Source organism: Jaculus jaculus, chromosome 4, assembly GCF_020740685.1.
Source record: "Jaculus jaculus isolate mJacJac1 chromosome 4, mJacJac1.mat.Y.cur, whole genome shotgun sequence".
In the NCBI taxonomy this organism is placed as follows: Eukaryota; Metazoa; Chordata; class Mammalia; order Rodentia; family Dipodidae; genus Jaculus; species Jaculus jaculus.
The window spans coordinates 52734336-52756333 of record NC_059105.1 but is presented as its reverse complement, the minus strand read 5'-3'; the positions used below and the strand labels follow the sequence as shown (position 1 = coordinate 52756333).

Genomic DNA, 21998 nt, shown 5'->3' with positions numbered 1-21998 from the left:
CTATATATTGTAAGCATTTACTTTAGTATTTGATATTTTCAGAACAAATTCAGGTTACAATTAGGAAAAATATAGTTGAGAATATTTTATGATATAGAAAGAAATTCCCACTCAGGAAAAGGGAAATTCATTCCAACTCTGGAGAGTGGCATTTGGACTGGTGGTTAGGCCCCTCTGCAGCAGAAAGCATTTGTTCAGGAGGCCCAGCTTTGGGTACAATTGATGCCTCCACCGGTATTTAAAAGCCCAGTGTGCCACCTTCTTCTCTACTTTGGGGTCAGGTAAGAGGAATTTTATTCCACTTTCTGCACATCTTCCTGTTAAGTTTCGAAGGACTGGGGCTCTGAGTGGCTGTCAGCCCCCAGCAGGAATACGTTTCCTTTTAGTCTGGGGAGAGGGGGTCCGCCACCAGCGCCGCGCCCCCGGCATCAAGGCCCGAGTGGGCCGAGCAGCTCGCGGGGAGGCTGCGGACGCGGGCTCCAGCTCTCCCCTCCCGCGCGGCGCGGCGCGTCACGTGCGCGTGGATGCCACCTCGCAATCGCCCTCCTCCTCCTCTTCCTCCTCCTCCTGGCCCTGCGCCCCCGCCTCCACGGCCGCCTCCGCCCGCCACCGCCTACGGTGTGCGCGGCAGACCGCGGAGGGGAGCGTGCGAGCGGGCGCCGCCGGGAGCCCGCAGCCCTGGCGCCCGCCGCCGCCTGGAGCCCCGCAATATGCCGCCGCGGCCCTCTGGCTCTCGGCCATGGCGAGGCTCCGCGGGCGCGTCCCGTGCACCCTGCTCCTCGGTCTGGCCGCCGTGCTGCTGAAGGCGCGGCTGGTCCCCGCGGCCGCCCGAGCCGAGCTCAGCCGCTCCGACCTCAGCCTCATCCAGCAGCAGCAGCAGCAGCAGCAGCAGAGGCAGCGCGAGGAGGCGGAGGAGAGGCCCGAGCTGCCCCGGGCATCCTCCACCTTGAGCGTTCCAGGTACGCCCCGGCAGCCCGGCCCTGCCTTTCCTTCGTCATATCGGGCTTCCTCTCCCCATCCCTGGCCGCATCGCTCCCGTCAGCCTGTACGCAGTGGTCTCCATCCCTCTCAGTCTCCCCAGACTGCCTGGCCAACATGCCCTTTTGGTGGTTGGCCTTTTGAGAAACGCAGCAGTGGGTTGGAGAGGGGACGGCAGGGAGTCGAGGTGGGTGCCTACCCCATTGGTGGATCTTACCTTTTTTCTGTTTTCTTCCTTCTTTCTTAATTTTTCTCTGTACATAGGAAATAACGGTTGCGCGCGGACACACACACACACACACACACACACACACACACACACCCCTCTCAAATCCATTTAGCATTTTCTTCTCCATCCTCTCTTAGATTCCAAACAGTATTTCCATATGCACCAACACACGCTTTCCACTGTTTCTCTCTGCCTACTGTATATAATTTTAGACTTGGAAAAAGCAATCTTGATTTATTACTTTTCGCTCCTTATCTCAGGAATGGTTTAAGGTAGTTTGCAAAAGAAAAAAAAAATATGTCTACAGTACAATAAGACGAAAGCGAACAACATGAAACAGGAGTTTGTAAGTGAAGGAAGGCATTAAGTCTACCTCTCCCTTAAAAGGACCTGAACTTCAATCATGCAGACGTGAGGCTTTCGGTGAAGAAATACAAGTATAGTATATGTGGCCATCACAGCCCAGTTAGTCCCTGCCTCCTTCCCCCATTAAGCTCCACTGCTAAGCAAAAAGCTGGATTATCCATTTAAATAGCCTGTACCCAGCCCCCAACCCAGCTCCCTTCTGGCCTTGTAGCTGCTGTCTGTGCTTTGAAAAGAGGGGGTGGGGGGGATAGAACAAAAACCCAAACCCCGTTAAGTTTCTGGTAAGTAGATATTGGATAAACCAAAATGAATGACATTATAAACATTTATGTTTTGCTTTAAATTGTGCCTGGTACACGGCACAAGATGCTGAAAATGGAATTCTAGAGAGTGGCATCAGCATCTCATTTTGTGTTGCTTGCTCACCATCAAAGAGCAGGACTGTAGCGGGCCAGCTGGGAATCATGACAGCCGGGATGAGTTAATTTATTGGAGTGCTTCGAGCCTAGGATGCAGTCACCAGTGTGCAGGAAAGCATGTGGTGCTGACACCCTCTTAAACCAATTAATAACACTAAGGTGTGGCTACAGTGGAAAGGTATGCAGGGTGTTAATTTCAGTACTTGGCTTTTGATACCTGGAAGTGGTGACAGCATGGGATGGGTGAGTCTGCGGTTAATACGTTGAACTCGGGGAGACTGAAGTCAGTGACAAGGGGCTTCACTGCAAGAGAGATTTCATAAATTAGCTGCGAAACAGAGGTCAGAAGTCTAGGAGATGATTAATGGGTTTTATGATTTGGGCTATATATATATTGATTTCAGTTTCAGGAGTATTAGTTGGATGGGCTTTGAGGACTGGAGTGTACACATGTTCTGATGAGGGTTATGTGTAACCGTTAGAATTTTGTTTCTAGAGTGAAAACCAAAATATTTGTTTTCTGATATTTGTAAGGGATGGTGGGAGACTGCTGGTTGGGAAATTAGGCATCTTTGTTTTATTTAGATCAATTCAGATAAAACAGCTACTGTTCAACAGCTCACACTAACTTTAATAACCTAACTTGCTTCTTCCTCAAAACTCTAACCATCAGTGCAGTGGCAGACAAGAGTGCACTCAGTAGACTAGACCGCCATGTTGAAGAGTGACATGCAGCCTCTAAACATGGTTAAAATAGGCCCCTGAGAACATTGTGATCTCTACAGTGAACTGGTCTTACTTCACTCTTCTTTCCCTTCCTGTGTATCCTCCTGGTGCAGCTAACTCTCTTTAAAACCATTAAATACGTTCATCTCTGCTAACCCATCCATCTTCCACAGACTCAGATCCTGGGTTATCCTGGAAAGGTGAGATGGCCCTCTCTTTTCCACCTCCTATAGCATTCTCCCCAACTCAGTCTGCAGTGGCCACACTGCCCCCATGTTTCTTTAGTTCACAAGTGGGTTGAGGGGCCAGGCCTTTGCACTTGCTACTTTTTATGTATGGGGTTTTGTATCTTCTTTATTCTTCAGGTTTCCTTGAGTGTCACTGTAGCTGAAAATACTTTCCTGTCCATCTATATGAAGTATGAATTTCGACTCCCTTCTGTCCTCTCTTGATTGACTTCCCTCCATGGGACTTGGTTTCCGCAAGCGCTTCTTACCAGTTTATCTCCTTGCGGTAGAACTAAGCAGCGTGAGAGCAGGGGACATGTCCACTGTTGTATTTCTGTTACTTACGAGAGCACCTGGTATGTGGATGTGTGACAGAGCAAAGGGATGAATAGAGAGATGACTATGCTGGCATTCAGAGAACACTTACTTATTGAGTATTTGCTAAAAATTTAATATCTTGTGAAATTCCTCACTGGAATTTCACAGGGATGTACAAAAATTAATGTTATGTGAAAAGAGTTGTAAGTACAGGTTATAAGGTACATAATTTTAGATCTTTAATTTGCTTAATTTCAGAGTTTATTTTAGACTGTCTAAGGAGACCTAATTGATAACTGATGCTTGAGCTAATTACTAGGCTCTGTCAAGAAGAGTCTTAACTTGAGTGCACTTACAATCCTCTTGTGACCTAGGAGGGCATTAATGCATTCACCTTTAAGTAGCTGGGACTGAGCTGAGTTGGTTCTTTACCTCTGTGTGCTGCATCTCATTCTTTGGATATGTCATGGAAACTATAAAATTTTTCTTAGGAAAAATTTAGAAAACTTAGACACAGTGAGGGTTAGCATGTGACTAAGCCATTGCACACTCACCTTGACGATGGCTCCCTGTACTGTATTCTAAAATAATTTCTCTTCATATTTTGAGAAATATGGTTAAAACTTGAACATAAGATTTTTAGAGATAAAGATTTTAAATGTACAGCTCTGTGTTCTCATTAACCTAAAGAAACAGCATCTCAGAGAGTAATGAGAATAAAGACTGAGTTTGAGATTGGCCAAACCCTCCCCCTTCTGTCCAGCATGTGCAGGAGCTTTGCTTTCCCCATCTGTGCCAATATTTTCTAGAAATAAATATTTGAGGGGCTAGCAAAGAATTAATTTGGGGGCTGGTGGTAGTTGAGAGAATCATATCATATTCACTGTGATGGCCCATTAGATGGGAGGCATGCTGGGGGTGGAGGCCAGTAATGAGCTGCATTTCGAACCTTCCATGAGAAGCACAGACACAGGGTCCCCATGGATCTTAGCAAAAGTCTTTGTCTTTTGCACACAGAAGTGTATTTGTATGATATGAAAAATTTTGATTATGTCTTTCAGTGATATATTAAAACTTTTTGTTTTGAAAAAATTTAAATATATAGTAAATTAACAGAACAACACAAAAAATTTTACCAGTCATTTAGCTTTAACAGTAATCCACATTTGGTCATTATTGTGTCACCCATACTTCCACTCATTTCTAATATTTGGAATTTTTTTGACCCAGTCCTTCTTTGAGGTAAAATGTGCATGAATGGAAATGTACATGTTACTGTCTCATTTTGACAAAAGGAGCAACCATAACTTCCATCAGGAAATAGGTTGTCACTCCAGAAAGTCTGCTATGTCTCCTTCTCAGGTAATCCCTGGCTTGACCTAGAGATACCTGCTATTCTAATTATTTCCACTCTATATTGATTTTGAATTTTCCAGAACTGCACAGGTGGAATCATATATCATGCATTCTCTTGGGACCAGCTTCGCTAACTTAGAATAATTTGCATTGATTTCATTCATATTCTAGTGCATTTGGTGATTTCTTTTTGCAGCCGAATAATACTCCATTGTGAGAATGACCAAGGCTCTATATAGTGCTTCTTTTATTAAAAGAATATTTAGGTTGTTTACAGTGAATGAGGCCGCTATGTACTTAAGTGTATCTTTATGTGGACATGTTTTTAGATCTCTTGCATAAATGCTTAGGAATAGAATTTTTGGGCCAAACGGCAAGCTTTTGATGAAAACAACAGCAACAAAAAATTTCTTCCGAAACAAATCCCCACCATATTCTAGCTGGTCACAATCTCACCTAATTAAGTTACTCACTAAAAATGATGAAATTCCTTTAATCCCAGCACTTGGGAGGTAGAGGTAGGAGGTGAGTTCAAGGAAAACCTTAAACCACATAGTGAATTTCAGGTCAGTGTGGGCTAGAGTGAGACACTACCTCGAAAAACAAAACAAAACAAAACAAAACAAAACAAAACAAAACAAGAAAACAACCAAAATAAATGATGAAGTTAATGTAGAGCATTACTCACACTGTTTCTTAAATTAACCTTATCTAAACATTTTATTTAAAGATTTGTATATCTAAGGTACACAACATGTTTTGAGCTACATAATGAAAGTAGTTGCTGTAATTAAGCAAATTAAAATACACATCTTCAGCAGGTAGTTACCCTTTTGTGTTTTCTTTTGGTTACAGCAAATATCTACTCTTCACAAATTCCCAACATACATCATTATGTAGGACTAGAGTTACCTTATCCTTATGGAGATGGATCTGTGGATTTACTCAGCCCACATATATGTAACTTAGTACCATTCACGACTTGCGGTTTCCTTTTATCCCTTGTAGTAAACATTTTATTTCCTATTTAAATCTCATAGCCAATGAAATACATGCTTATTTACTTTTCTGTGTTGAAGGAATTTGAAAAATCAATAGGAAAGGTGGGATTAGAAATTAACTGTTCTGTTTAAAAGCACTCCTGCTTTAAGGGCCATATTCCCAGATGGGGTAATTATGATTTCTTTCCAGGATTTTAATAACCAAAGGGAGCTCTCTCTTAGTGTTGATTACAGGTTGAAAACCACATGTCATTGTTTGAGTTTGAGTCCAATTTGTTTTAGTGGTAGTTTTCATAGTATTCTTAATGTGACTGAACAGAAACTGTTTCAAAATATTTTCTGAAACAAAACTCTTCCCCTAAATATGTAAATATTGAACTTGAATCTCTTTCAAAGTTCTGTCTGATTATGTGAGCTGTGTTGTCGTTCATTTGCTTGTCTTCATTTTCCTTGGTACAAATTGCCTTACCTAGGAAATAGGTGCAGTGTTTTTCACTTATGATTGATAAACTGTGGTTTGGAATACTCACTTAGAAGAGACCAAAGCTATATGTTATAGTGAAATGTTAACAGCTTTTCTTGGCTTTTAGGACTCTGTTTGGAGTTATTTTAGTTGCTCTTTTATATCAGCATAATCCACATGACCAAGATACATCAGATTTCTGTGCTTTTTAAATTCTAGTTTTCTTTAATGACTGTCCCTATGATGTTGAATAGGCTATATTCAGCCAGTTCACTTGGGCATAAAATGAGAGAGAGATTCACAGTGCCATTCCATATAGATTAGTAGATGTCAAGAAAAATAGAAATCACTTTCCATCATTACTAATGTGTCAAATAGTTTTTCTGTGATCTGGTGACTCAAAACTGTAAAATGAATCAGTAACATATGATGACTCTTGAAGCCAGGAGATCACAATGCCAATTCTCAGCATTAAGGTTCTATATTCTTGTAAGGAGACATGATTTAAAATGAAATTCATTTATAAGTAAGATTTCTGCTTTCTATTTAATGCTTATTTTCCTCAACCAGGTTTCTATGTCACAACTTTTTAGGGAATAATTTAAATTTAAATACTTGTCACTATCATCAGTTATTGTACTTAGTTCAGATTTATAACTGTCTATTCAAATATTATTTATTAAAATATACTTTAATTTTGCTTTTTAGTATTTTGAGAGCATCTCCCTGTGTAGATTTGGATGAACACAAACTCATGATCCTTCTATCACAGCCTCCTGTATTCTGGGAATACAGTTGTGCCATCATGTCTAGTTCTTAAATTATGTATAGTAGGGAATATTTTTTTCTTTTTTTCCTGATATAGAGTCTTTTAGCCCATGTTGTTTGTGAACTAATTCTACTACTTCTACCTCCCAAGTGCAGATTATAGGCACGTGCTACAATGCCTGGCAAAATTAATCTAATGTTAATTCAGTTGTTAGTGCTGTTGAAATTTACAACACTTAGCTGGCTATGACAATTACAATCCTATTTTTGGACCCAAATGTGAGTGTGTTCCAGGTGACTACTGGGCCAGCTAGGAGCTGATAGATGTTCTTCAGCCACAACTCAGGGGCTCAGGCTGTGTGGTCCCTGCTTGTTTTTTTAATTTTTGTATAATACTGTTCCTGTGTACCTCCTACTATGCTTCTTGTCATGGGAATGTGGCCAAACAAACAGGATGGACAAAGAGATGATATATTTAGTTTTCTTACAGCATTGATTAGGACTCAGAATTAAACAGACATTACAGAGGTCCTGGGTGTTGAGGCCCATTGGATTTTCTGATGCATTTTACCTTTGTCTGCTCCTCCACATCTTGGGCAGTAGTTGAAATTAGGTTATCAGAATATGGTTAAATAGGGTATGTTTCTTCAAAAGTTTAAATGCTTGGCCTGAGGAGATTGCTCAGTGGTTAAAGGTACTTGTTTGCAAAGCCTGCTGGTCTGTGTTCAATTCCTCAGCTCCTGAGTAAGACCACATGTAAAGTAGCTCATGCATCTGGAGTTCATTTGAAGCAGCAAGAGACTGTCATGCCCCCACACCCCCACAGACACACACACACAAATAATATGCTTTTAAAAACTTTAAACACATGCTATAGTTCTTACATGTTTACCCTAGTAGAATTTGTTTATAAATGCCTAGGTGACCAGAAAAAGTTTATCAAAGAATGGCTATATGCCTATTTCCTACAAAAATAACATGGAAGATCATACTTTTTGTATAATGGAAAATTCCACCAAGAATAATGAGCTTAGTAGAGTTCTTTTATTTACTTACATATTTAACTAATTTTGTGAGCTCTTTTAAAAAACTTTTTATTCATATATATATATATATATATATATATATATATATATATATATATGTATATATATATATATATGAAATATAATTTGATCACAATCCTCTCACACAACCTTCCTCACATTCTTTTAAATATTTAAATAAGGAAGTAATGAATATGTTGTGAAAAACGGGTGGTGATTGATTAAATTTGTAAACCTGAAATCAAAAATATGTCTAGGCATTTATACTTAGATGAACTGGTGTTCACAAAATTTTACACTTAAAAGCAGCTTATTTTCCTAGCTTAAATACTTTCTAAAGAATATTTTAAGAGAAGTGCTTACTGGGCAATTTGATAAGCATAGTATATACATTTAGCCAGACAGCAGCAGACGTTACACCCCCAGGACTCATGACTAACCCTGATTTAAGTTTTCAGTATCAGGGATGTATTCCCTCTCATGGAGTGGGCCTCCAGTCCATTTAAAGGGCAGTTGGTTTCTACCATGACAAATATGCCACTAAGCATTTTTCTTAATGTTCATACCCTTATATTAATGCTATTTTCACTTTTGGTAGAGAATCTTCTCTTTTCAGATGGCGGTGACCTTGGGATGACTCAGAAGGTATCATGGTGCTAGAAAGAAGTGACCAGAGTGCTCAGTACTGTAATATCTCTATCACATTTTCCAAGGCTCAGGGTCTAATGAGGAAGAGATCGGGAGGTGGTGGAAAGACTGTAAGAGTCAAAGGAAGGATAGGACTCCTTAAAACATTTTCCCCCCAGACACAAAATGGCCTGAATATCCATGACTTCACAGTGCCTGACATTACCTGCACAAGACCATCATAAGAGGAGGAAAAGATCATGAAATCAAAATAAAAGAGAGACTGATTGAGATGGGGAGGGGATATGATGGAGAATGGAGTTTCAAAGGGGAAAGTGGGGAGAGGGAGCATATTACCATGGGATATTTTTTATAATCATGGAAGTTAATAAGCATTTGGAAAAAAAAGAAAAGAAAAAAGAAATAGTCAAAAATTTCTAAAAATGAGAACAAAATTGAAAAACATTATGTGGAGTGACTTGTTATTCTCCAGTATATTACCTCAAGATGAACTAAGGCCTTTGCAGCCTAGAATAGTGAGTGCATTAGTGTGGTATGTGCAATAAGTCTTTGTTCTGAGCTAGGCATCTTACTGCTTCTGCTTGTAGCATTTTCCTTGCTTTTTCCATGACCTGGGTAAAATATTTGGGTTTATGATTGCATCTCAAACATGCTGATTATGACTGCAAAAAAGAATATTTTATATTTGTGCTTTTGGATTCTGGAGGTCTAGCAGAAAAGCTATGATTTGTATAAAATTACAGTGTTTCTTTGTGTGTATGTGTGTGTGTGTGGTCCTGGAGATTGACTACAGACCCTTGGCTTGACAGGCAAGTACATGAGCTACTTATTTAGCTTGGCTTAGTTTAGGTTGCGAGAGAGCATTTCACTAAGTTTTCTTGCCTTGTTTTTAATTTAGGATCATCCTACCCCAGTCTCTAGAGTAGCTGGAATCACAGATATGAGTCACCATGACTGGATTAGTGTTTCTTTACATTAATCAAAGTACAACTCTCAGAATAACTATATAGGAGAAAGATACTTATATAGTAATATATGAAATAACTAATCTGATCTAATGCTGTTTGCAGTGAAGCAGTGTCTAAATTATAAAACATGTAATAATTTTCTTTTTTTTTTTCAAGGTAGGATTTTTCTCTAGCCCTGGAATTCACTATGCAGTTTTAGAGTGGCCTTGAACTCATGGAGATCCTCCTACCTCTGCCTCCCAAGTTCTGGGATTAAAGGCGTGTACCACCACACCCAGCTCTAATTTTCTTTCTTTCTTTCTTTTTTTTTTTTTTTTAAATACAAAAGTGTTTACTTTGTAAAGTGTGCTAGGTGTTGTGTTGTTTAATGAGATGGGACCTTATTTTGAGTGCTTTTTCTTTGGCTTAAGAGATTGCTTAGTGGTTAAGGTGCTTGCCTGCAAAGCCAAAGGATCCAGGTTTGATTTCCCAGGACCCACGTAAGCCAGATGCACAAGGTGGCACAGGCATCTGGAGTTTGTTTGCAGTGGCTAGAGCCCCTGGCACACATATTCTCTCTCTTTCTATCTGCCTCTTCTCTCTTTCAAATAAATAAATAAAAATAAATATATCTTTAAGTATTTTTTTTTCTGGTGGTTTGAAAAGTTTGTGACATAAGCTAAAGCATGTCCTTCAACATATTTCATCAGCTGGAATTTACCAAATATGTAAGACTATGAAGGATAATTTTATTTCATTCTTAAAAATTTGAGTGAGCATTTTGACAATCTAGAATATTCATTAGCATCTGATTGTAGTTTGTGAATCAAAAGAATATGTATTTTAAAATTGTTTCCTTACCATAATATTTCAAATAGGGAAGAAGTTTTTGAAAGCTTGTCAAGCATAGGAGGTGAAGAGGTAGGAACTGAGTGTCTGGGAGGTCTTGGTGACAAGCAAGATAATATAGGCATTGTGAGTAGTTTGTGACTTCAGTAGCCCAGAGAGGAGGAAAGTACTCACAAGGGTATATCTTTTTTTCTCCTCTTATATGTGTAAGAAAGTACTTGCCTTGTGTACTTTCTCATGCACTACCATGCTCTGCTTCTTTTACCCCCTCTTTTGACAGTATAATTCTGTTACATTTTATATGTAGTATTCTCTAGAACTTTTTCTCCTTACTTTTATGTCTCTTCATTCCATTTTATTAGAAAAGAATAACTCATGCAACTTCTTTCATAGTGCTCAGATTTCTTTAAGAAACCAGGCAGATAATCCATCTACCTTCTTTTGTGTGATATGTGTGTGTGTGGTGTGTAAAAAAGAGATGTATGTGTAAGATGTGGGTGTGTATTGGTATGTGGAGGTTGGAGGACAACCTTAGGATGTCCTGAGTTTCCACTTGAGACAAGGTTTCTCTAGTTTCACTGCTGGAGAGGCCAGATTAGGTGATCCGAGTTTTGGGGATTTTCATGACTTCAACTTCCATTGTCTGGATTCCTGAAGCATGGGCCACTTTTGCATCTGGCTTTCCATGCTTGCTAGGGATCCAAACTTAAGCAGCAGATAGAGTGCCTGTAACCACTGAGCCATCTCTTCAGCCCTGTTATCTAAATAAAGAGGTTCAAATTTGGAAGCTAAATGTAAGTGCCACTTCTGTTACTTTCTTGAGCTCTATTGGGAGTGAGCAATGGCTACTTTTTGCCTTAATATTAACATCAAGTAGAAAACCTTCCTCTGCAACTGAAACAGTGGGGGTGTCACAGTCTCGAAAATACTGTATTTTCTTCACATGCAAGTACTTCACATAGGTTCAACAGGGAATGGCTGTGTCTTCCTGTTCCTTTTTAAAAAAATATTTATTTACTTGCAAGGAGAGAGAGAGAGAGAGAGAGAGAGAGAGAGAGAGAGAGAGAGAGAGAGAGAGAGAGGGAGAGGGAGGGAGGAAGGGAGGGAGGGAGGGAGGGAGGGAGGGAGGGAGAGAGAGAGAGACCCCCCCCCCACACACAGAGAAAGACAGACAGAATAGGCACACCAGGGCCTCCAGCCACTGCAAAGGAACTCCAGATGCAGGTGCCCCTTTGTGAATCTAGCTTTAAGTGGGTACTGGGGACTTGAACCCAGGTCGTTAGACTTTGTAGGCAAGCATCTTAACTGCTGCTGAGCCATCTCTCCAGCCCCTGTCTTCATGTTTCTTAACCATGTATTCACTGTTTTCCATCTATGCCAGCTTAATGACCACTGTTTCAATCTATCATGACAACAATCTGGCTTGGTGTCTTCCTCTGTCAGCAGCCCCAGATTTCATTTCTACATCCTTCCACAAAGCTGTGAGTCGTTTGAATTATATCCAATTAATGACTCTGGTTGCAATTTCCAAATGGAAACTAAAAAACATGCAATTATACCAAAGAAATTTCCTGGTCTTCTATAGGAATTACACTTATAAAGTTTGAAGCCAGGCATGGTGGTGCATGCCTTTAATCCCTCGGGAGGCAGAGGTAGGAGGATTGCCATGAGTTCTAGGCCACCCTGAGACTCCATAGTGAATTCCAGGTCAGCCTGGGCTAGAGTGAGACCCTACCTCGAAAAACCAAAAACAAAAGTTTGAATTGTTTCACATCAGGATAGAAATATGGTCACAGCAAGAAGCCACTTATCTAGAAATTTCCAATGCAGAAGTAAAGAAGAAAAGAAAAAAAAAAACTACTTGCTATGCACATTGCTCTATTTATTTCGTTAGTGAAATCAAATTTTCCCTTTACTAAACTTTACTCAGTTTTTGCATTAAGAAAAAAAAATCTCTGAAATTCTGAAATCTTCTGGGTTAAGAGCCCTCAGACAGGGAACAGGTAGTTAACTAGGGAAGCACAGTGAGCCATCCCCCCTTGTGTTTAGGCCTAGGATTCATGAGGTACCTGTGAACTGTGTTGTCTTTTTAGGCTTTCAGAGATTCTGTTGAGAGGGAAGACTGCATATATGGATGGGTCAGCTGTAAATTTAACAGAAGACACTGTCTTAACCCATTTAAACTCTTTCTATTTCCACTAGTTCTCTAATGATGCTACCTGGAAAACTTGGAATTATCATGGTCTTCCTTCTCCCCATTTAAATACATAATGACAGTGGTTTTAATGTCTGCTCCTGCAGTTGAAGTTTCATGGCTGCTTTTCCTGCCCAGATCCCTTGCTTTGTCTGCTTGGGTTCTGATAGTAATATGTTAGGTCTCCCTCTCTAATTCAGACCATAAATTTCTTACACACATATTTCTGAAATACCACTTTTCCTAAAGTACAATCTGTGATATAAAAAAATAAAAATTTATTATGTTGCCATTAAAACTTGAAGCCTTCATCAGGCTTCTAGTTGCACCCCCCCATTGTTGATGATAGATATTTTGAATATTACTGGAAAATCAAAATTTAGTAACAGGTATTCATATATACTGTATAAAAGCAGAGCACTTGTTGAAATTTTGTCACAATTATTTTATTGTGTATCCTTATAACCCACACAAATGACTTTGCAGAACTGTTTGAAGATTATATACATCCAAGTTTACTTTATTGCTTATTTTTATTTGCAAGGAGAGAGAGAGAGAGACAGAGAGAGAGAGAGAGAGGGAGAGAGGGAGAGAGAGAATGAATAAATGAATGTGGTGAGTCAGGGCCTTTAACCACTGCAAATGAACTCAGATATATGTATCACTTTGTCCATCTGGGTTTACGTGGGTACTAGGGAATCAAACCTGGGTCATTAAAGTCAGCAAGCGCCTTAACCATTGAGCCACCTCTCTAGCTCAACATCTTAGTTTCCCTTATAAAAAGCTTTAACATGCCTTTTTTGAAGATTTGGCTAACTTTCAGTAAATGAAACAATTACTAAAAACTTTTAAATTAGCTGTATAAAAATCAGTGAGGAAGATCTATAAAATCTTAAGTAACCAATGGGCAGATGAATCATGGATTAAATTTTTTTATTAGTTATGGACATACTCAGTATATAAACAGCACATGTTGGTTGGTACCATCCTTACCGTCATTCCTGCCCCCGCATCAAGGGACCCTTCTCATTTGGGATGCCAGGTTTTTTTTTGTGTGTGTGGGGGGGGGAGTGGTGGTGCTTGCCTATAATCCCAGCACTCAGGAGGCAGAAGTAGGAGGATTGCTGTGAGTTCAAGGGCAGCCTGAGACTACATAGTGAATTCCAGGTCATCAGCCTGGGCTAGAGTGAGACCCTACCTTGAAAAACCAAACCAAACAAGCAAACAAACAACCCCAAAACTAAGAACAATTGGTGAAACAAGTAAGGGTGCTGTTTTCTTGGTGAACTAGGTACCAGCACAATGGTGAATGAGATCAACACAGAAAAATCAACTCCTACCAAATCAGAGATCCAGAGACCCAGAGGCCCCCAACACCTCATCACTGAAGCAGACCCAAAATGAATGCAATGTGGCTCAGGGAAATTTTGCGGAAAAGGGGGTGGAAAGAATGTCAGAGCCACATGTTGGGTCATGATATGCAGACATTTATCCTACCCATAACTGTGGGCTAACTCCACAATTCATGACCCATATACCTCAACAATGAAGGGCCAATGGGGAGGGGTAGGTCATGGATGAGCCTAAGAATGGTACCAAACTGACTGTATTTGCTGAGCACCAAACTAATTAATAAAAAAAGAGATTCTTTGTGATTGGCTTGTTAGATTAGTGCAAATGATGGCAGATTGATGTCACATGCTCTCCCAGTTATGATAAGACTGAGTGTTGTTTAAAGGTAGCATTTTAGTATATTACCAAGCTTCCAATTTTTGTTCTTTGTCCTTTTTTTTTAAACAAGCCTAGGGTCATTTCCCTTGCTCTATGTGCAATTTTATGGTGGATATACACATAATTGTATGGCACTGTTCTTCTCCCTCCTTTGGCTATCCTTCCACATTTATGATGGATGTAGTGAGATGTATATCGGTGATATGTCATCAGTCATCATCCTGACTACATCAAGCCAGTTACCTGTGGGTGGAAAGGAGGCTGATGAACTGAGAGTCACTGTCTCATTCTAGTCTTTCCAAGGTCTGGCTAGATAATTTGCATCTCTGTAGTTTGCTTGTTCAGCATACTTCCTTGCATTCCTTAGGTTGATAATTTCCCACTTTTGCTTCAGCAAATTTTATACTTGCTGAAAAGTCTGAACTACCTATATATTAAAACCTACACTGTCCTAACTCCAAGCAGATTTAAAATCTGTCCACTTCTCCTTCCATCAGCACTGTCGTGCCTCTTCTCATCCCTGACTCTCATGGAAGCCACCTAAACGCTATCTTCTCTGGGAAGCTTTGCTGACCCTCAGTTATTTTTCACTAAGTCACTTGTACCCTGCATTTGATGAGTCAGCTAGTCTCTATTTCTTGTGTGTTTCATTTGTGCTCCTTTTGAGCTTCTGACTTCCTTTAGAGCATAGAAATATTTATTCATTCATTTTCTGTCTTATGTTGTCTAACATTTGGTAAGTGAAGACTGCTTCAGTGGGACTCAGACTTGTTTGTTGCTCGACTCCTTGATTGTTGAAAGCTTCAGGCACAATCTTCATCCTGCTATGTGAGACACACACTAGGGGCTCCAACATGCTTTGTAAAACTTTTATTATACACACACACACACACACACACGTGTGTGTGTATATATATGTGTATATATATATATATATATATATATATATATATATATATATATATTAATTAACAGGATTTATTTTCAGATTTATGAATTTAGATAAATGCTGATGGCATTGCAATAAATTGGGAGATGATGGTATCATTGATTCTTAGAGATTCTCTGAGGTTACGTACTTCCAGCCAATCATGATGCCAATATACCAAAGTACAGCTCCTAAGCCTAGAGCCCATCTGAGGTCATTTTATTTCCCTCTTCTGTACTTTTGTGTGTGTGTGTGTGTGTGTGTGTGTGTGTGTGTGTTTTAACCAATTCTAACTTTACTTTTTGACTCTTATTAGCACGTAGTTTGTCACTTTCTGGCCCATGATGCGAATTTCATGCCTTCACACTCCTGCTCCCCTCCTGCATCTCACCTTAGGCTTTTCCTCACTTGTACTAATTTAAATGTCCTTATGATTTACTTCCAAATAAGGAATCTTTTCATTATTTTTTTTCTCTCCTCAAAATACTGCTCAAGGGCTTCTGATTTACAAAATCACATTTCTAAATCTGCATTCCAAATGAGTAGACTTAAGTAATTAGTCTTCAGTAATCATGAAAATGAAGGTTTTATTTTGTCACAAAAAGCATAACAAATGAAGATTGTGATTCAGAACTTTTGGGGGGCACTAAATAAAACTGGCTGGGTTAGTTATACGTCAGCTTATGGCTGAGGTTGGACAGGAATGAAGTGAGTGAAGTTGAGGCTTAGAAGAAAAGTTCAGCATGGAGAAAGTGAGATGCCAGGGCCCTGGGCGCACGGTGGTGGTGGTGGTGGTGGTGTGTGTGTGTGTGTGTGTGTGTGTGCACGCGGGGGTGGGGGGGGTGGGGAGGTTGTGCGTAACTGGAGGCTCTGCACATTCACCGGGGTTTCTGTGGCTGATACAACCAGCAGGGCATTCCTAGGACTGTGTGGTTTGGTGACCACAGTGTGAACTTTGGTGCCAAGACAACTGGAGTTCAGAATTGAATCTGCCCCCTTTTAGGTGTACTTTTGGGCCAATGACTTAAATGCTGGAAAGGAGATAACGATAATTATGAGGTAGAATTGTTGTGATAGAGATGATGCATATAAAATACATAGATCTTAATAAACACTTATCAAACAATTACTTCCAGTATATTTTATTTTTTATTTTTAGCCCACATTGGCCTTGAATTTATGGTAATCCTTCTGCCTCAGATTCTGGAGTAATGGGATTACAGGCATGAGCCATCATTTTTTTTAAAGCATGATTTTTTAAGGAATCTATTTTAGGAGTATGAATATTTTTGTCTTGCTAATTTGTATTCCCTGATATTATGTTAGGAATGGCCGAATAAATGGAGAGAGGGTGAAAAACATAGGTGTCTTACCACTTTCCAGTGAATGAGCTTGTTTGTTTTTTGTGGCTTTATTGTGGTTCCTGTAAATCTATTGTAAAGGTAGATGTACATTTCTGTTATATGTTAAGGTATTTTGTGGAATAAAAATTACTGTTTTTCTTTTTCAAGAATGTAAAATACTATTGTTTCTGAAACACTATCTAGAATAAGTGACGAGAAAATATATTTGAAAGGCAAAAACTTGTGAGGTATTCATCTTGGATCTTTAGTATCTCACTGTTGTATCGATTCCTTTTGTTTTGTTCAGAGGGTAAGTTGGCTGTTAAGAAAGATGGAATCAAAGAGTAGTTTTTCTTCTTTTCTGTCCAGAAAAATCTTGAGTTACAACACACTCTGCATACAAATAAGCCAATTAAAGCTGGCTGTGGTACTTTGGAGAACTTAATGATAATAGTTTCTTTTCTGAGGGAAATCTAGAAGGCTTCCCAACTCTCCTTTTTCTCTCTGGTCTTGGTGTTTCATTGGGTAGCATCATTTGTCCACACCATTTGTTCACTATAGTGGTGTGTCTTGAACACTGTGTTTAGAAAGGAATTCTGCTGCCAAACAGTTGAAATCCTTCCTTTCTCTCTCTCTCTTTCTCTCTCTCTTTCTCTCTCTTCAGTGCTTACCTCAAAGGAGTAGGAAATTATGTCTTTCTTGAATAGCAGCCAGCTCTCCACACAGAGAAGGGCTTCACCATGCTAATTGAAGCAGATGATTGATTACTGTATTGATTTGATCTAGAGCATGGTGTTCTGTGAAATTCAAGGCTGACTCAGCCCTCACATCGATATGGCAGATGCATGTAAATAATTAAAACTTTCAAGTGCTTATAATAGTCACAGGAAAACAACATGCTAAGGACTCTCTCCTTAAAACTAGAAACTTCACAGTAAGAGACAGGCACTCAGAAGTTACATGCCCTTCATTTCAAGTAGAAAACAAGAGAAAGGTATGGATTATAAAGGCCACATAGGATTCAGAAAAGTTTACTAAACATGCCTATTATGATGCAGGCTGTGTCCAAATTAAAGAAATAATGGTGATGTTGTTTGGAAAGTGGTTGGGACACAAACGCCAGGAGCCCTTGTTGGGAGTTGTGACAACAAAAGACTTAGTCATGCTAAAAGCTTTTTTATTGTGTACTTCCCGAGCCTGGGAAAAAAGAAGGAAGTCAGTATCAACCCTGAACCCATGTTAAGTTCACAATAATAGGTTTTTGTGTGTTAGATGGGTGGGTGACGGTTTGCTTCTACATTGATTAGGTGGGATTGATGGATGAGTATGGCAAGTCCAGCAAGGCAGCTGTGTTTAGTCTGATGACTGGCTATATAAAAGATTGGAAGTCTGTCACTATGTTCTCTCAGGTTTTGTCATAAGGGGAAGAATCAGAGAAATTTCTTTCACAAGTGGTAATTTCTTGAAGTCTGTAAGAGTCAGTAATTAAAAATCAAAGATGATATATTGAACTACTAAGACGGAAAATTATCCCATCTGAGAAATGGGCCTATTGCTATATATATTCAAATTCAGCACTGTGAATGTAGGTGAATATTCACTATGTAGGTATCTCTAGTTTTTTCTTTTTAATTTTTATTTATTTATTTGAGAGCGACAGACACAGAGAGAAAGACAGATAGAGGGAGAGAGAGAGAGAGAGAATGGGTGCGCCAGAGCTTCCAGCCTCTGCAAACGAACTCCAGATGTGTGCACCCCCTTGTGCATCTGGCTAACGTGGGACCTGGGGAACCGAGCCTCGAACTGGGGTCCTTAGGCTTCACAGGCAAGCGGTTAACCGCTAAGCCATCTCTCCAGCCCAAGTATCTCTAGTTTTTTTTTTTTTTTTTTTTTTTTGTATCTCTAGTTTTTGAAAGGAGTTTGAAGGCAAGACTTTGCTTTCAAGGTTCTTATTATATATTAATATGTTATAATATATAACATATGTATATATATGTATGTATGTATATATGTATGTATGTATATATGTATATGTGTGTGTGTATATATACACACACACACACACACATATATATATATATGCGTGTGTGTGTGTGTGTGTGTGTGTGTGTATAAAATGCCACAAGGCCAGAAAACGTACCATGGTCTCTTAGCATTTCAAAGCACAGAAAGCAAAAGGGAAGGGGGGGGAAAGACCCCACTCTGCTAAAGTAGCTGCATTCCCATCAGCACAGTTTTAAGGGTACATAAACTGGGGTGGCTGGGAGGAATAAGGGGCATTCTTTTTCAGTATTTGCCTCTGAAGAGGATTTAAGGCAGAAAATGCCAACTAAGTAAGGTGGGGGTTTGTATGTTTCACATTTGTGCACATACTTGCTGTAGTCCTGTGTTCCCCACCTCCATTTTTATTAAAACTGTTTACAGTTATGAAAGGTTCTGGACATACAGAACTGTAGTCCACATGTAATGGTCATCCATGCACACACCACTGGGATCTAGACTTTTGCTATATTTGCTTTACATTTCCTTTTTTAAGAAATAAAAAAGATGAGATCAAGCCTATCTCATTTCCTTCCTAGCCAGAGTTCATCACTGTTGTGAAATTGGCATCAGTCATTTTCTCTTTAAAAACCTGTCATCGATGTACATACATACCACACATAACCTTTCACAGATTGGTATTTTTCATCCAGCTTCATATTTGTCAGACTTTCCTGCTTGATACACATATAGCCCATTAATTCATTTAAATTCCTCTGTGATATTGCACTGTGGGATGGTGAGCTTTTATCACTGGCTTGTTGTCATGCTGGTGCAGTGCTCTGTCTATTAGGTGTCTCCTACAGAGGTGTGTATGACTCTTCCTTGGGTCTGTACAAAGGAAATGGGACCACTGAGCAGTGTGATATATAGATTTTTAGTGTCTCTGTCTCTCCAGATTGTCCTGAAATGTAGTTGTACCAGTTGCATCTACAGGTTTAGATAAGTGCCCAGTATTTTTGATAGTATCTTTTCCTTTTGTGAATCTTCTTTGGAATGCACTATCCAGAACTAGTCCTTGGTAGTTTTTCTTTATGTTGCTGATTCATTAGTTCTTTGGAAGAGTAGTCTTGCAGATTCCACATTGTGCACATTGCTTTTTTATGCATCTTTTTGTGACATATGTAAATACAGGGATGTTCATATGTGTGTGCCCAGTGTGCATGTACATGCATGCACGTGGATGTGGAGGCTAGAAGATATCCCAGGGGTTATTCTAAGGAATGCTACCCATCTGTTTTTGAGACAAGTTAATTATAATTGACCCAGAGCTCACCAGTTAGGCTGGTCTGCCTGGCCACTGAATCCCAGGTTCCTTCTGTTTCTACCACCCCAGTGCTGGTTTTATAGGCACATACTAAAATGCCTGGTATTTTCATGTGGGGGCTGAGAATGGGACTCATGTTGATGTGCTTGTGAGGCAAGCACTTAACCACTGAGCTATCTCCCAGCCTCTCTATCAGTCTTTTAACATCATTATTTAGAGGCTTTTGTGACTTTATTTTCATTTTACTATAGTAACTATTTATTAATCACCACAATTAGCTATTTTGGTAATTCCTCCTAAAGTCTGATATGACATCAATAAGAAACCTTGAAAAGAAAACAACTTTGTATTTAATTCTTAAAGTTATTCTGTACACATTTATCCTAAACCCACCTGGAACTTATTTCTGTGTAATTTATTAATGCATGAAGTAGCAACAATATGAAATGATGTAACTCCTCAAAAATTCTTTCAAAGCTTTTATGTTTTGTTTTCTTAAATATTTAAAAATTATTTTATTTATTTATATGAAGAGAGTGGGAGAAAGGAAGGGAGGGAGGGAGGGAGGGAGGAGGGAGAGAAACAGAGAAAAAGAGAGACACAGAGAGAAATATAGGGAGATGGGGTGAGCCAGGGTCTCTTGATACTGCAAGTTCAGATGCATGTACGACTTGTGAATCTGGCTTTACATCAGTACACTGAAATATTAAACCTGAGCCAGCAGGCTTTGCAAGCTAGTGCCTTTAACCACTGGGCCATCACCACAGCTCCTATTTTCCTCATTTTTAGTGAGCTTCAAAACATTGCTTACAATTTTAGCCACTTGCCTGCAAAGCCTAATGACACTGGTTCAATTCCCAGTACGCATGTAAAGCCAGATGCACAGAGTGGCACATGCATCTGAAGTTCATTTGCAATGGATGGAAGCCCTGGCATGCCCAGTCTCTCTCTCTTTCTCCCCCCCACCCGCAAATAAATAAGTAAAAATACTAAAAAAAAAAAAAAAAAAAAAAAAAAGGAAATTAAAAAAGCACCCATCAATTTTGGATTTTAGCATTCATTTATTTCATTTTGTCAGATCATCATTTTTATTTAAATATAAATTCTATTTATAAATTTTTATAAACTAATATTGCTTTAGAAACATGCATAGTGAGAATGATCTGTGAGGCAAACGATTTCATGTCATGCATAGTGCTGTTGTGACAGATGCAATACACAGCTTGGAAGAATGCTAGCCAAATCATTTATTAATGAAAAGAATACTGCCAGCTGTGTTTGCTAAGGCCTCAAATGACATGATATTCAGCTAAAGGGGGACTCCACTATTTCATAGCTGAGAAACAAATTAAAACTGAATTTGTGTACTTACTGATCGGGAAAGTTCTACTGGCCCCACAAAACTTTCTTGCAGGTTAGGAAATACTTTAGATTGTTTTAAGGGTGAAGTTTTAATTTCTGAAGTAGAAGGATAACAGAGGTAGGGATAATATGAGGTTTATAGTAAAGGTGGCCTTCATGAGTGGCTTGGCATGCAGAGGTAGGTCATTGGAGTGAGTCAATTCCTGATTGGCTGATGCTCAGGAGTGTTGGTCACTAATTGTTTTCCTTAGCTCTTTACTGAGCTGACGCTGATTGGCTAACCAAGTTTCAGACCAATTTTGTAGTTTCAAACTCATATGACTGACAAATTGATTATGTTTAAGCTCATTCTTGTGCCTACCTGTTACCATGGTAACAGAACAATCTGGGGAAAGTGAAAATATCTTTTGGTTTACATAGAATGATTTGTTTTCAGAGTCCACTGCTTCATAAATTTAGCTATTCTATATCTCCTCCATAGCAACTTTTATTCAGATTTTGGGGCAGAAGAAGAAAATATGCATGCTCCTGTATCAGTTTGTTTCACCATAACTTTTGGCATAGCTTGAGTTAGAGAAAAAAAAAAATAGCTTTCAGTCTATATCTTATATAGAATCTTCCTAATGATTGATTACATCATCTGATTCTTTAAGTTTTTCTATTTGTTTAAGAGTAATATTTTAATTTTATTTATTTTATTAGTTTAAAAATAGTTTTATTAATTTATTATTTTGCAAGCAGAAATAGAGTTAGAAAGAGAGAGAGAGAGAGAGTTTATGGGTGTGCCAGGAT

General features: G+C 39.2%; 1 protein-coding gene across 1 annotated transcript in view; it reads left to right on the top strand.

The window, feature by feature from the left end:
- The first annotated feature begins 739 nt into the window (after positions 1-739).
- The window catches only part of Fam171b (family with sequence similarity 171 member B), a 65696-nt gene continuing 44437 nt past the window's right edge, over positions 740-21998 (top strand). The window contains exon 1 of the mRNA XM_004660273.2: positions 740-959. Within this exon, the coding sequence (XP_004660330.1) occupies positions 740-959 (220 nt within the window). The remainder of the gene's footprint in view (positions 960-21998) is intronic.